We start from the raw sequence: 12,500 nt of genomic DNA on the forward strand, positions 1-12,500 counted from the left end.
ATAAATAAAAAATAAGAGCTTTGGCTTGCTTTGCACTTTCACAGCTGAAATATGCACATAGTGTCATACAGATGACAAATGAATACATGCAAAGTGCAGTACCGCCACAATACAGATAGAGGGAACACTTTGTCTTCACTTTGTTTTTGTTTGATTGGAAATTTCAGCATGAAACTTTAGAGTTTTGGTAACATCAAATGAACAGGTTTTCATTCATAGATAATGTTAGGTCCAGGTTAATTTCAGTCCCGTCCAATAACAGATTAAATCACAGCTCTTCCTCCAGATCAGCATCTAAAGCTGGGGATACACCAAACAACTTTTAAAACCCGTACAGATGAGGAAAAGACTGGGCATCTACGGTTCAGATATATTTAGAAACAGGAGAGACCACATAACATTTCACTCGGACCAAAAGGTAAAAAAAAAAAAAAAAAAAAATGCATTTAACACCTTGATTGCCAGCGACGAGTGTACTCGTCAAACACAATCCAGCTGTTAACTGCCAGCGACGAGTGTACTCGTCAAAAAAATCGATTTTTTTTTTTTGACGGTAGGTTGTGCATCTAAGCCTTTTACATCTCTTATATAGGTATTGGACGTGTACAACGTGTACAACCCATTCCACCGACCCACTAAGTGGCGACAAGGAAGGAGGAAGGCAAGCAAAAAGCAGTGTGACTGAAGCCATTCTCATGAAGGTGGATTGGCGAAGGCGCTTTCATTTTCACGCTGATTGCTGGCGATACGGGATTGCAAATTTACATAATACATTACAGGTGGAACACACTTTGAAACACGCAGCATAAATATGACCAGAATCGCAAAAGCTTCTCTCAACCAAAACTCCAAGAAGCAAGCGAGTCCATGCCGACTTCCTCAAACAGCAGCCGTGCAGATCGACAGGCACAGGACAGCAGCAAAAGCACTGAGACTGTGACGGCCGCTGCAGGCAAGAAGAGGGAGGAGTTGCCTCTCGCTCTCTCCCTCTCTCTCTCTCTCTCTCTCTCTCTCTCCCTCCCTCCCTCTCTCTCTCTCTCTCTCTCTCTCCCTCTCCCCCTCTCACTAGGATTAAACCTAGTGCGTCTCCCTCCCGAGAGGGAGGGAGAGAGAGAGAGAGGGAGGGAGAGCGAGAGGGAGGGAGAGAGAGAGAGAGAGAGAGAGAGAGGGAGGGAGAGCGAGGGGGAGAGAGAGAGAGAGAGAGAGAGAGAGAGAGAGGGGGAGGGAGAGAGAGAGAGAGAGAGAGAGAGCCAAAAATGAATGGTTAAAGTGACAGTTCTATCGAATTTCACAAAAAGCTGTTTATCTCTGAATATTCTTTCTGACGCTAAAACCATGCTGTATTCAACTGCTAATGCTTACATAACTACTAACTCTACAAACTAACTCTTTTAGACAGAGAAAGTACACATTCTATTAGTACTTTTGAGATATTGTATGTTCACAAACTCCAAGCAGAAAATAATTCTCGGCTCCTGTAAAATGAGCCACAATCCTCAAAAAACGGCTTGGCAGAAGCTACCTACAGCAAGAAAAAAACGTCTGGCAGTCAATGTGTTAAAGAAAATATTTTTTTAATGTAGTTTTTGAAATGTTCTATGATCTGTTCTATGATCTCTCCCGATTGTGGTTTGACGAAGTAAAACTATTTTTATAAGCATTTTATGAAATGTCAATGGAAAATAAAATGGTGGATAATCTCTGGTACGGTGATGAAGCAGGAAGTAGGCGGTCAGTTTGCCTCTCTATTGACACATCCCTCAAGTTAAGACCCTGCCTGTACAGTATATGCACACGCACACACACGAACATGCACTCTCACAAACTCAACCCGAGTTAATTAGCCAGGTACCCGCATATATCTGGATTAGCGTCACTATGAGTTAGTTATGTTAGCTGAGACACAGTTGTGTATATGAGTGGGGTGTGTGTGTGTGTGTGTGTGTGTGGAAGGCACTGACTCTTATATAGTACAATCTCCTTTACTAATGTATCAGAAAAAGACATTAATCTGCACATCCTGTTCTGACACAGATTTAATGTCAACATGAAGCATTCTATGGAAACGCAATGTTAGAAAGTTTCCCTCGCTTATTGGATGCTGGACGGCCTCCGGATCCAGCCAGCTCCCTAGAAACTATTCCTGGATCTATCGAGAGTGATGACATCATCACCGATGCCATCACAATGGAAACCGCGGCAGCCAACGATGACATCATCACAGTTGAAATCACAATGTGACCTACGACATCATCAGATGTGATGTTTCAGTGATGACCGAATGATGTCACAACCATCCCAGACGGCAATATGACGTCATCAGAGCTGACGGTCTTATGACATCAGCGGTGATGTCATATGCTGTCATACGATGAGGCTATATCAACAGCGTATGACAGTACAAGCTCCGATCGACTCTCTAACGACTCCATCTAAACATGTCGAGAGCTTCAATCCTTAGCCCAGCCGACGAGATGGAAGGCCTTTGAAGAACGCAGAAGAATAACGCCCAAACGGCTCTCCAACACAAACAACTACCACAACCATCCAGTTATGGCTTCTGGGTTCGCCGGACCTCCAACGTGCCGTAATGGGCATGCCTGAGACAATGCGAGCTAGAGACAACGAGCCAAGATCCTTCCTGCAACAGCAGACGGTTGGTTCTCCAAACGTATCTGCGGCGGGAAGTTTCAGATCTTGTACGCTCCGGGTTCCAAGCGCCCCGGCCAGATCTCTCCAACACGCACTGTACGCAATGACCTCTCTACATAACTTGTAAAAATAACATACATAGGTATAAATAGGTGGGCAGTCGTCCATTCTGGTCCATTAAGGACACCAGTAGATCCTGTGAACTGTGTGTTCACTGAATACCAATAGTATAAAACATGACAGAATATTTATTTTTAAATCATGTTTTATACTATACAATAAGTTTGTGTGTGTGTGTGTGTGTGTGTGTGTGTGTGTGTGTGTGGTGCATGCGACGCGTGCTTGTGGTAGGCATGCACAATGATATCGGCACATCGATAAAACGTTTTAAAATGAAATATCGGGATCGGCCCGAAGTGAACATTTCTGCAGATACGACAGGCCGATAAAATTACGCTTTAACTTTATGCCTAAATGCTTGACCCTTGACTACATGCACGAGAAAGAAAATGGTACATGAATAAGAATGGGGCATGTTTTACATAATCTAAATTGAAGTTGTTTTCTTATGTTGTACATGTTGAAAAGCATTGTATTTACTGTATGTCTGCATCTGCCAGTGGGCCATCACGATAAGAGCAGGCATAATTATGTGTTAATTCCACTACAGGAGAGACTTGATGTTCTCTGACATTAAGTGGGGGAAGATTGCACACATATATCGGTATTGGCCTCGGCCAAAAGAGTTGGAAAATACCTGCATATCGGGTATCGGCCACACGCAAAAAAATCCAATATCGTGCATCCCAAGTTTTTCCACTCATCTTCTATGTTAAGCTACAAAAGGAAAGGGTGAGTATCTCAATTTCTATAGATACACTTTCAACTCGACAACATAAACATTCTAAATTCCCCTCAGCTTCCTGTTGCAGTGTTTGCTAGTACACTAACTGACAGGACATAAGCTAGATTCCAAACTGTTGCCTAGCAACCCAATTCTTTGAAAACTGTCTATGAAAGATGGACGACACATCTCCACTTCCTACCGCTATGTAAACGTGAAGCCAAAATATCTGCAAGCTGCCATCTTGCTTGTGTGATGTCTTTTGGAGGCGGAGTCTGTGCAGTAGAGCCGTGCCGCCGTCTGACAGAGGTTTGAGAGTGGCTCTCACAGCTGTCAATCACCCCTTTTTATATGGTCAAATAGCACTTGAACGTACATCAGTGTGATAAGAACTAGCTAAAATGACAGAAACCATCTTTGGGATAAAATTTATTTGGAGTGTACTTTGACTTTTTAGTTTGGCTCATGTCCCACCCGCTAAGATGGAGGGGGCAGGACTTCTGTAGCCAGCCACAAGGGGGCGATTGAGATGTTTTGGCTTAACTTTTTTGGAGCGGTCATGACGTCCATATTTTATACAATCTGTGGTTGGTTCCGTCATCCACCACTATGCTGCAGAAGAGTTATGACAAGGCAGTTGGTGTGTGTGTGTGTGTGTGTGTGTGTGTGTGTGTGTGTGTGTGTGTGTGTGTGTGTGTGTGTGTTTGTATGTATGTGTGTGAGTGAGGACTTGTTCAGTCATCCACTCCTATGTTGCGGAACAGGTAGGACATAGACTCTCCGTTGTGGATGCGGCGTATGGCCTCCGACAGGATCATGCTGATGTCGACCGTCTTGATCTTTGGACACTGCAGCTTCTGCAGCTCGTGGGGAATGGTGTTGGTCACCACCACCTAGGAGACGGAGGGCGTGGGAGAGATTAGAGATGTTCCGTACCCTTATAATTCCTCCCCCCCAGGATGGCAAAGGCATGTCCCGCACTACTCTGCCTCTGATTGGGTTGGGTTTCTATGGCTCTGGTAGTAGTTAGCAACTACTCTCAAAACGCCATTGAATGACTGAAACACTAACTTGTTAACATGCACAAGTCACATGTTGTTGCTTTTTCAATGGTAAAATTTGTTTTGAAATCCGTGGTTCGGTTGTTGAGATAACGGAGCGTTTTACAACTACCAAATTTACTAGGTAAACCGGAGATAGCCTGTCTTGCTACCTGCTGTATGTCACCTGCCTCACTCTGTGCAGGCAGCCAGGAGGACCTATTTATATTATTATTATTACTATATTATTATTTATGAATAAAAACGATTGGAATTGTCGTGAATTTGAGGTTCAGCATATTTTTAAAAATCGTTAGATTAATCGGCTAATTGAAAAAATAGTTACATTAATCAAGAAGAAAATAATTGTTTGGGACAGCCCTACCCTACACATACACACACACACGCATACACACACACAACACACACACACACACACCTACCTCGTCAATAGCGGAGTCCTCTATGAAGCTGGGGGCATCGGAGGAGAGGATGCCGTGCGTGGCCATGACGTAGATCTTGTACGCTCCCCGTTCCTTCAGCGTCTCTGCTGCTGCCACGAAGCTGTCGACAACATCGATGATGTCATCCTGCAGGACAAACACACACCTGTGTAAAGCACACTTACAGGGTTCTTACACCTTTAACAAAGTCAAACACACACCTGTGTAAAGCACACTTACAGGGTTCCTACACCTTTAACAAAGTCAAACACACACCTGTGTAAAACACACTTACAGTGTTCCTACACCTTTAACAAAGTCAAACACACACCTGTGTAAAGCACACTTACAGGGTTCCTACACCTTTAACAAAGTCAAACACACACCTGTGTAAAGCACACTTACAGGGTTCCTACACCTTTAACAAAGTCAAACACACACCTGTGTAAAGCACACTTACAGGGTTCCTACACCTTTAACAAAGTCAAACACACACCTGTGTAAAGCACACTTACAGGGTTCCTACACCTTTAACAAAGTCAAACACACACCTGTGTAAAGCACACTTACAGGGTTCCTACACCTTTAACAAAGTCAAACACACACCTGTGTAAAGCACACTTACAGGGTTCCTACACCTTTAACAAAGTCAAACACACACCTGTGTAAAGCACACTTACAGGGTTCCTACACCTTTAACAAAGTCAAACACACACCTGTGTAAAGCACACTTACAGGGTTCCTACACCTTTAACAAAGTCAAACACACACCTGTGTAAAGCACACTTACAGTGTTCCTACACCTTTAACAAAGTCAAACACACACCTGTGTAAAGCACACTTACAGGGTTCCTACACCTTTAACAAAGTCAAACACACACCTGTGTAAAGCACACTTACAGGGTTCCTACACCTTTAACAAAGTCAAACACACACCTGTGTAAAGCACACTTACAGGGTTCCTACACCTTTAACAAAGTCAAATCCACACCTGTGTAAAGCACACTTACAGGGTTCCTATACCTTTAACAAAGTCAAACACACACCTGTGTAAAGCACACTTACAGGGTTCCTATACCTTTAACAAAGTCAAACACACACCTGTGTAAAGCACACTTACAGTGTTCCTACACCTTTAACAAAGTCAAACACACACCTGTGTAAAGCACACTTACAGGGTTCCTACACCTTTAACAAAGCCAAACACACACCTGTGTAAAGCACACTTACAGGGTTCCTACACCTTTAACAAAGTCAAACACACACCTGTGTAAAGCACACTTACAGGGTTCCTACACCTTTAACAAAGTCAAACACACACCTGTGTAAAGCACACTTACAGGGTTCCTACACCTTTAACAAAGTCAAACACACACCTGTGTAAAGCACACTTACAGGGTTCCTACACCTTTAACAAAGTCAAACACACACCTGTGTAAAGCACACTTACAGGGTTCCTATACCTTTAACAAAGTCAAATCCACACCTGTGTAAAGCACACTTACAGGGTTCCTATACCTTTAACAAAGTCAAACACACACCTGTGTAAAGCACACTTACAGGGTTCCTATACCTTTAACAAAGTCAAACACACACCTGTGTAAAGCACACTTACAGGGTTCCTACACCTTTAACAAAGTCAAACACACACCTGTGTAAAGCACACTTACAGTGTTCCTACACCTTTAACAAAGTCAAACACACACCTGTGTAAAGCACACTTACAGTGTTCCTACACCTTTAACAAAGTCAAACACACACCTGTGTAAAGCACACTTACAGGGTTCCTACACCTTTAACAAAGTCAAACACACACCTGTGTAAAGCACACTTACAGGGTTCCTACACCTTTAACAAAGTCAAACACACACCTGTGTAAAGCACACTTACAGGGTTCCTACACCTTTAACAAAGTCAAACACACACCTGTGTAAAGCACACTTACAGGGTTCCTACACCTTTAACAAAGTCAAACACACACCTGTGTAAAGCACACTTACAGTGTTCCTACACCTTTAACAAAGTCAAACACACACCTGTGTAAAGCACACTTACAGTGTTCCTACACCTTTAACAAAGTCAAACACACACCTGTGTAAAGCACACTTACAGGGTTCCTACACCTTTAACAAAGTCAAACACACACCTGTGTAAAGCACACTTACAGGGTTCCTACACCTTTAACAAAGTCAAACACACACCTGTGTAAAGCACACTTACCGGGTTCCTACACCTTTAACAAAGCCAAACACACACCTGTGTAAAGCACACTTACAGGGTTCCTACTACACCTTTAACAAAGTCAAACACACACCTGTGTAAAGCACACTTACAGGGTTCCTACACCTTTAACAAAGTCAAACACACACCTGTGTAAAGCACACTTACAGGGTTCCTACACCTTTAACAAAGCCAAACACACACCTGTGTAAAGCACACTTACAGTGTTCCTACACCTTTAACAAAGTCAAACACACACCTGTGTAAAGCACACTTACAGGGTTCCTACACCTTTAACAAAGTCAAACACACACCTGTGTAAAGCACACTTACAGGGTTCCTACACCTTTAACAAAGTCAAACACACACCTGTGTAAAGCACACTTACAGGGTTCCTACACCTTTAACAAAGTCAAACACACACCTGTGTAAAGCACACTTACAGGGTTCCTACACCTTTAACAAAGTCAAACACACACCTGTGTAAAGCACACTTACAGGGTTCCTACACCTTTAACAAAGTCAAACACACACCTGTGTAAAGCACACTTACAGGGTTCCTACTACACCTTTAACAAAGTCAAACACACACCTGTGTAAAGCACACTTACAGGGTTCCTACACATTTAACAAAGTCAAACACACACCTGTGTAAAGCACACTTACAGGGTTCCTACACCTTTAACAAAGTCAAACACACACCTGTGTAAAGCACACTTACAGGGTTCCTACACCTTTAACAAAGTCAAACACACACCTGTGTAAAGCACACTTACAGGGTTCCTACACCTTTAACAAAGCCAAACACACACCTGTGTAAAGCACACTTACAGTGTTCCTACACCTTTAACAAAGTCAAACACACACCTGTGTAAAGCACACTTACAGGGTTCCTTCCTACAGCTTTAACAAAGTCAAACACACACCTGTGTAAAGCACACTTACAGGGTTCCTACTACACCTTTAACAAAGTCAAACACACACCTGTGTAAAGCACACTTACAGGGTTCCTACACCTTTAACAAAGTCAAACACACACCTGTGTAAAGCACACTTACAGGGTTCCTACTACACCTTTAACAAAGTCAAACACACACCTGTGTAAAGCACACTTACAGGGTTCCTACACCTTTAACAAAGTCAAACACACACCTGTGTAAAGCACACTTACAGGGTTCCTACACCTTTAACAAAGTCAAACACACACCTGTGTAAAGCACACTTACAGAGTTCCTACACCTTTAACAAAGTCAAACACACACCTGTGTAAAACACACTTACAGTGTTCCTACACCTTTAACAAAGTCAAACACACACCTGTGTAAAACACACTTACAGGGTTCCTACTACACCTTTAACAAAGTCAAACACACACCTGTGTAAAGCACACTTACAGGGTTCCTACACCTTTAACAAAGTCAAACACACACCTGTGTAAAGCACACTTACAGGGTTCCTACACCTTTAACAAAGCCAAACACACACCTGTGTAAAGCACACTTACAGTGTTCCTACACCTTTAACAAAGTCAAACACACACCTGTGTAAAGCACACTTACAGTGTTCCTACACCTTTAACAAAGCCAAACACACACCTGTGTAAAACACACTTACAGTGTTCCTACACCTTTAACAAAGTCAAACACACACCTGTGTAAAGCACACTTACAGGGTTCCTACACCTTTAACAAAGTCAAACACACACCTGTGTAAAGCACACTTACAGGGTTCCTACTACACCTTTAACAAAGTCAAACACACACCTGTGTAAAGCACACTTACAGGGTTCCTACACCTTTAACAAAGTCAAACACACACCTGTGTAAAGCACACTTACAGGGTTCCTACACCTTTAACAAAGCCAAACACACACCTGTGTAAAACACACTTACAGTGTTCCTACACCTTTAACAAAGTCAAACACACACCTGTGTAAAGCACACTTACAGGGTTCCTACACCTTTAACAAAGTCAAACACACACCTGTGTAAAGCACACTTACAGGGTTCCTACACGTTTAACAAAGTCAAACACACACCTGTGTAAAGCACACTTACAGTGTTCCTACACCTTTAACAAAGCCAAACACACACCTGTGTAAAACACACTTACAGTGTTCCTACACCTTTAACAAAGTCAAACACACACCTGTGTAAAGCACACTTACAGTGTTCCTACACCTTTAACAAAGTCAAACACACACCTGTGTAAAGCACACTTACAGGGTTCCTACACCTTTAACAAAGTCAAACACACACCTGTGTAAAGCACACTTACAGTGTTCCTACACCTTTAACAAAGTCAAACACACACCTGTGTAAAGCACACTTACAGTGTTCCTACACCTTTAACAAAGTCAAACACACACCTGTGTAAAGCACACTTACAGGGTTCCTACACCTTTAACAAAGTCAAACACACACCTGTGTAAAGCACACTTACAGGGTTCCTACACCTTTAACAAAGTCAAACACACACCTGTGTAAAGCACACTTACCGGGTTCCTACACCTTTAACAAAGCCAAACACACACCTGTGTAAAGCACACTTACAGGGTTCCTACTACACCTTTAACAAAGTCAAACACACACCTGTGTAAAGCACACTTACAGGGTTCCTACACCTTTAACAAAGTCAAACACACACCTGTGTAAAGCACACTTACAGGGTTCCTACACCTTTAACAAAGCCAAACACACACCTGTGTAAAGCACACTTACAGTGTTCCTACACCTTTAACAAAGTCAAACACACACCTGTGTAAAGCACACTTACAGGGTTCCTACACCTTTAACAAAGTCAAACACACACCTGTGTAAAGCACACTTACAGGGTTCCTACACCTTTAACAAAGTCAAACACACACCTGTGTAAAGCACACTTACAGGGTTCCTACACCTTTAACAAAGTCAAACACACACCTGTGTAAAGCACACTTACAGGGTTCCTACACCTTTAACAAAGTCAAACACACACCTGTGTAAAGCACACTTACAGGGTTCCTACACCTTTAACAAAGTCAAACACACACCTGTGTAAAGCACACTTACAGGGTTCCTACTACACCTTTAACAAAGTCAAACACACACCTGTGTAAAGCACACTTACAGGGTTCCTACACATTTAACAAAGTCAAACACACACCTGTGTAAAGCACACTTACAGGGTTCCTACACCTTTAACAAAGTCAAACACACACCTGTGTAAAGCACACTTACAGGGTTCCTACACCTTTAACAAAGTCAAACACACACCTGTGTAAAGCACACTTACAGGGTTCCTACACCTTTAACAAAGCCAAACACACACCTGTGTAAAGCACACTTACAGTGTTCCTACACCTTTAACAAAGTCAAACACACACCTGTGTAAAGCACACTTACAGGGTTCCTTCCTACAGCTTTAACAAAGTCAAACACACACCTGTGTAAAGCACACTTACAGGGTTCCTACTACACCTTTAACAAAGTCAAACACACACCTGTGTAAAGCACACTTACAGGGTTCCTACACCTTTAACAAAGTCAAACACACACCTGTGTAAAGCACACTTACAGGGTTCCTACTACACCTTTAACAAAGTCAAACACACACCTGTGTAAAGCACACTTACAGGGTTCCTACACCTTTAACAAAGTCAAACACACACCTGTGTAAAGCACACTTACAGGGTTCCTACACCTTTAACAAAGTCAAACACACACCTGTGTAAAGCACACTTACAGAGTTCCTACACCTTTAACAAAGTCAAACACACACCTGTGTAAAACACACTTACAGTGTTCCTACACCTTTAACAAAGTCAAACACACACCTGTGTAAAACACACTTACAGGGTTCCTACTACACCTTTAACAAAGTCAAACACACACCTGTGTAAAGCACACTTACAGGGTTCCTACACCTTTAACAAAGTCAAACACACACCTGTGTAAAGCACACTTACAGGGTTCCTACACCTTTAACAAAGCCAAACACACACCTGTGTAAAGCACACTTACAGTGTTCCTACACCTTTAACAAAGTCAAACACACACCTGTGTAAAGCACACTTACAGTGTTCCTACACCTTTAACAAAGCCAAACACACACCTGTGTAAAACACACTTACAGTGTTCCTACACCTTTAACAAAGTCAAACACACACCTGTGTAAAGCACACTTACAGGGTTCCTACACCTTTAACAAAGTCAAACACACACCTGTGTAAAGCACACTTACAGGGTTCCTACTACACCTTTAACAAAGTCAAACACACACCTGTGTAAAGCACACTTACAGGGTTCCTACACCTTTAACAAAGTCAAACACACACCTGTGTAAAGCACACTTACAGGGTTCCTACACCTTTAACAAAGCCAAACACACACCTGTGTAAAACACACTTACAGTGTTCCTACACCTTTAACAAAGTCAAACACACACCTGTGTAAAGCACACTTACAGGGTTCCTACACCTTTAACAAAGTCAAACACACACCTGTGTAAAGCACACTTACAGGGTTCCTACACGTTTAACAAAGTCAAACACACACCTGTGTAAAGCACACTTACAGTGTTCCTACACCTTTAACAAAGCCAAACACACACCTGTGTAAAACACACTTACAGTGTTCCTACACCTTTAACAAAGTCAAACACACACCTGTGTAAAGCACACTTACAGGGTTCCTACACCTTTAACAAAGTCAAACACACACCTGTGTAAAGCACACTTACAGGGTTCCTACACCTTTAACAAAGTCAAACACACACCTGTGTAAAGCACACTTACAGGGTTCCTACACCTTTAACAAAGTCAAACACACACCTGTGTAAAGCACACTTACAGGGTTCCTACACCTTTAACAAAGTCAAACACACACCTGTGTAAAGCACACTTACAGGGTTCCTACACCTTTAACAAAGTCAAACACACACCTGTGTAAAGCACACTTACAGGGTTCCTACACCTTTAACAAAGTCAAACACACACCTGTGTAAAGCACACTTACAGGGTTCATGTTACATACGTATTGGCCAAGTTATTAGTTAGTTTATGGGCTAGAAATTCTGCCAGATTACAGGCACTAGACGGCCATCTTGCCTGCAGAATTTTCTCCTCGAATTGAAGGTTGATTGACAGCTGCCATGTCATGATATGATTGGTCGAAATGGGATAGAAATTATAGTGCATTACGTCACCATACTGTACATTACAGTTATGAATGAAATCCTGAAAAATTAACTTTTGATGTGAAAAAGTGTGGAAAAACTAAATAAATTAGATTTTTATAAATTTCTTTGCATACATTATTAAAT

At 42.2% G+C, this 12,500-nt stretch overlaps 1 protein-coding gene across 2 annotated transcripts in view; it reads right to left on the reverse strand.

Moving 5' to 3' along the window:
* Positions 1 to 4,230: 4,230 nt before the first annotated feature.
* The window catches only part of LOC310771858 (phosphoribosyl pyrophosphate synthase-associated protein 2), a gene marked incomplete at both ends in the record, with an annotated part of 27,069 nt that continues 18,799 nt past the window's right edge, over positions 4,231 to 12,500 (reverse strand). Inside the window, 2 exons of one of the 2 annotated variants that reach the window (XM_083664365.1) lie at positions 4,231 to 4,389; positions 4,980 to 5,126. In XM_083664365.1, coding sequence (XP_083520491.1) covers positions 4,231 to 4,389; positions 4,980 to 5,126 — 306 coding nt within the window. The remainder of the gene's footprint in view (positions 4,390 to 4,979; positions 5,127 to 12,500) is intronic. The other variant, XM_083664366.1, reaches the window with a different exon arrangement.

This window comes from Poromitra crassiceps (assembly GCF_964638095.1).
Source record: "Poromitra crassiceps genome assembly, contig: HAP1_SCAFFOLD_1389, whole genome shotgun sequence".
Classification (NCBI taxonomy): domain Eukaryota; kingdom Metazoa; phylum Chordata; class Actinopteri; order Beryciformes; family Melamphaidae; genus Poromitra; species Poromitra crassiceps.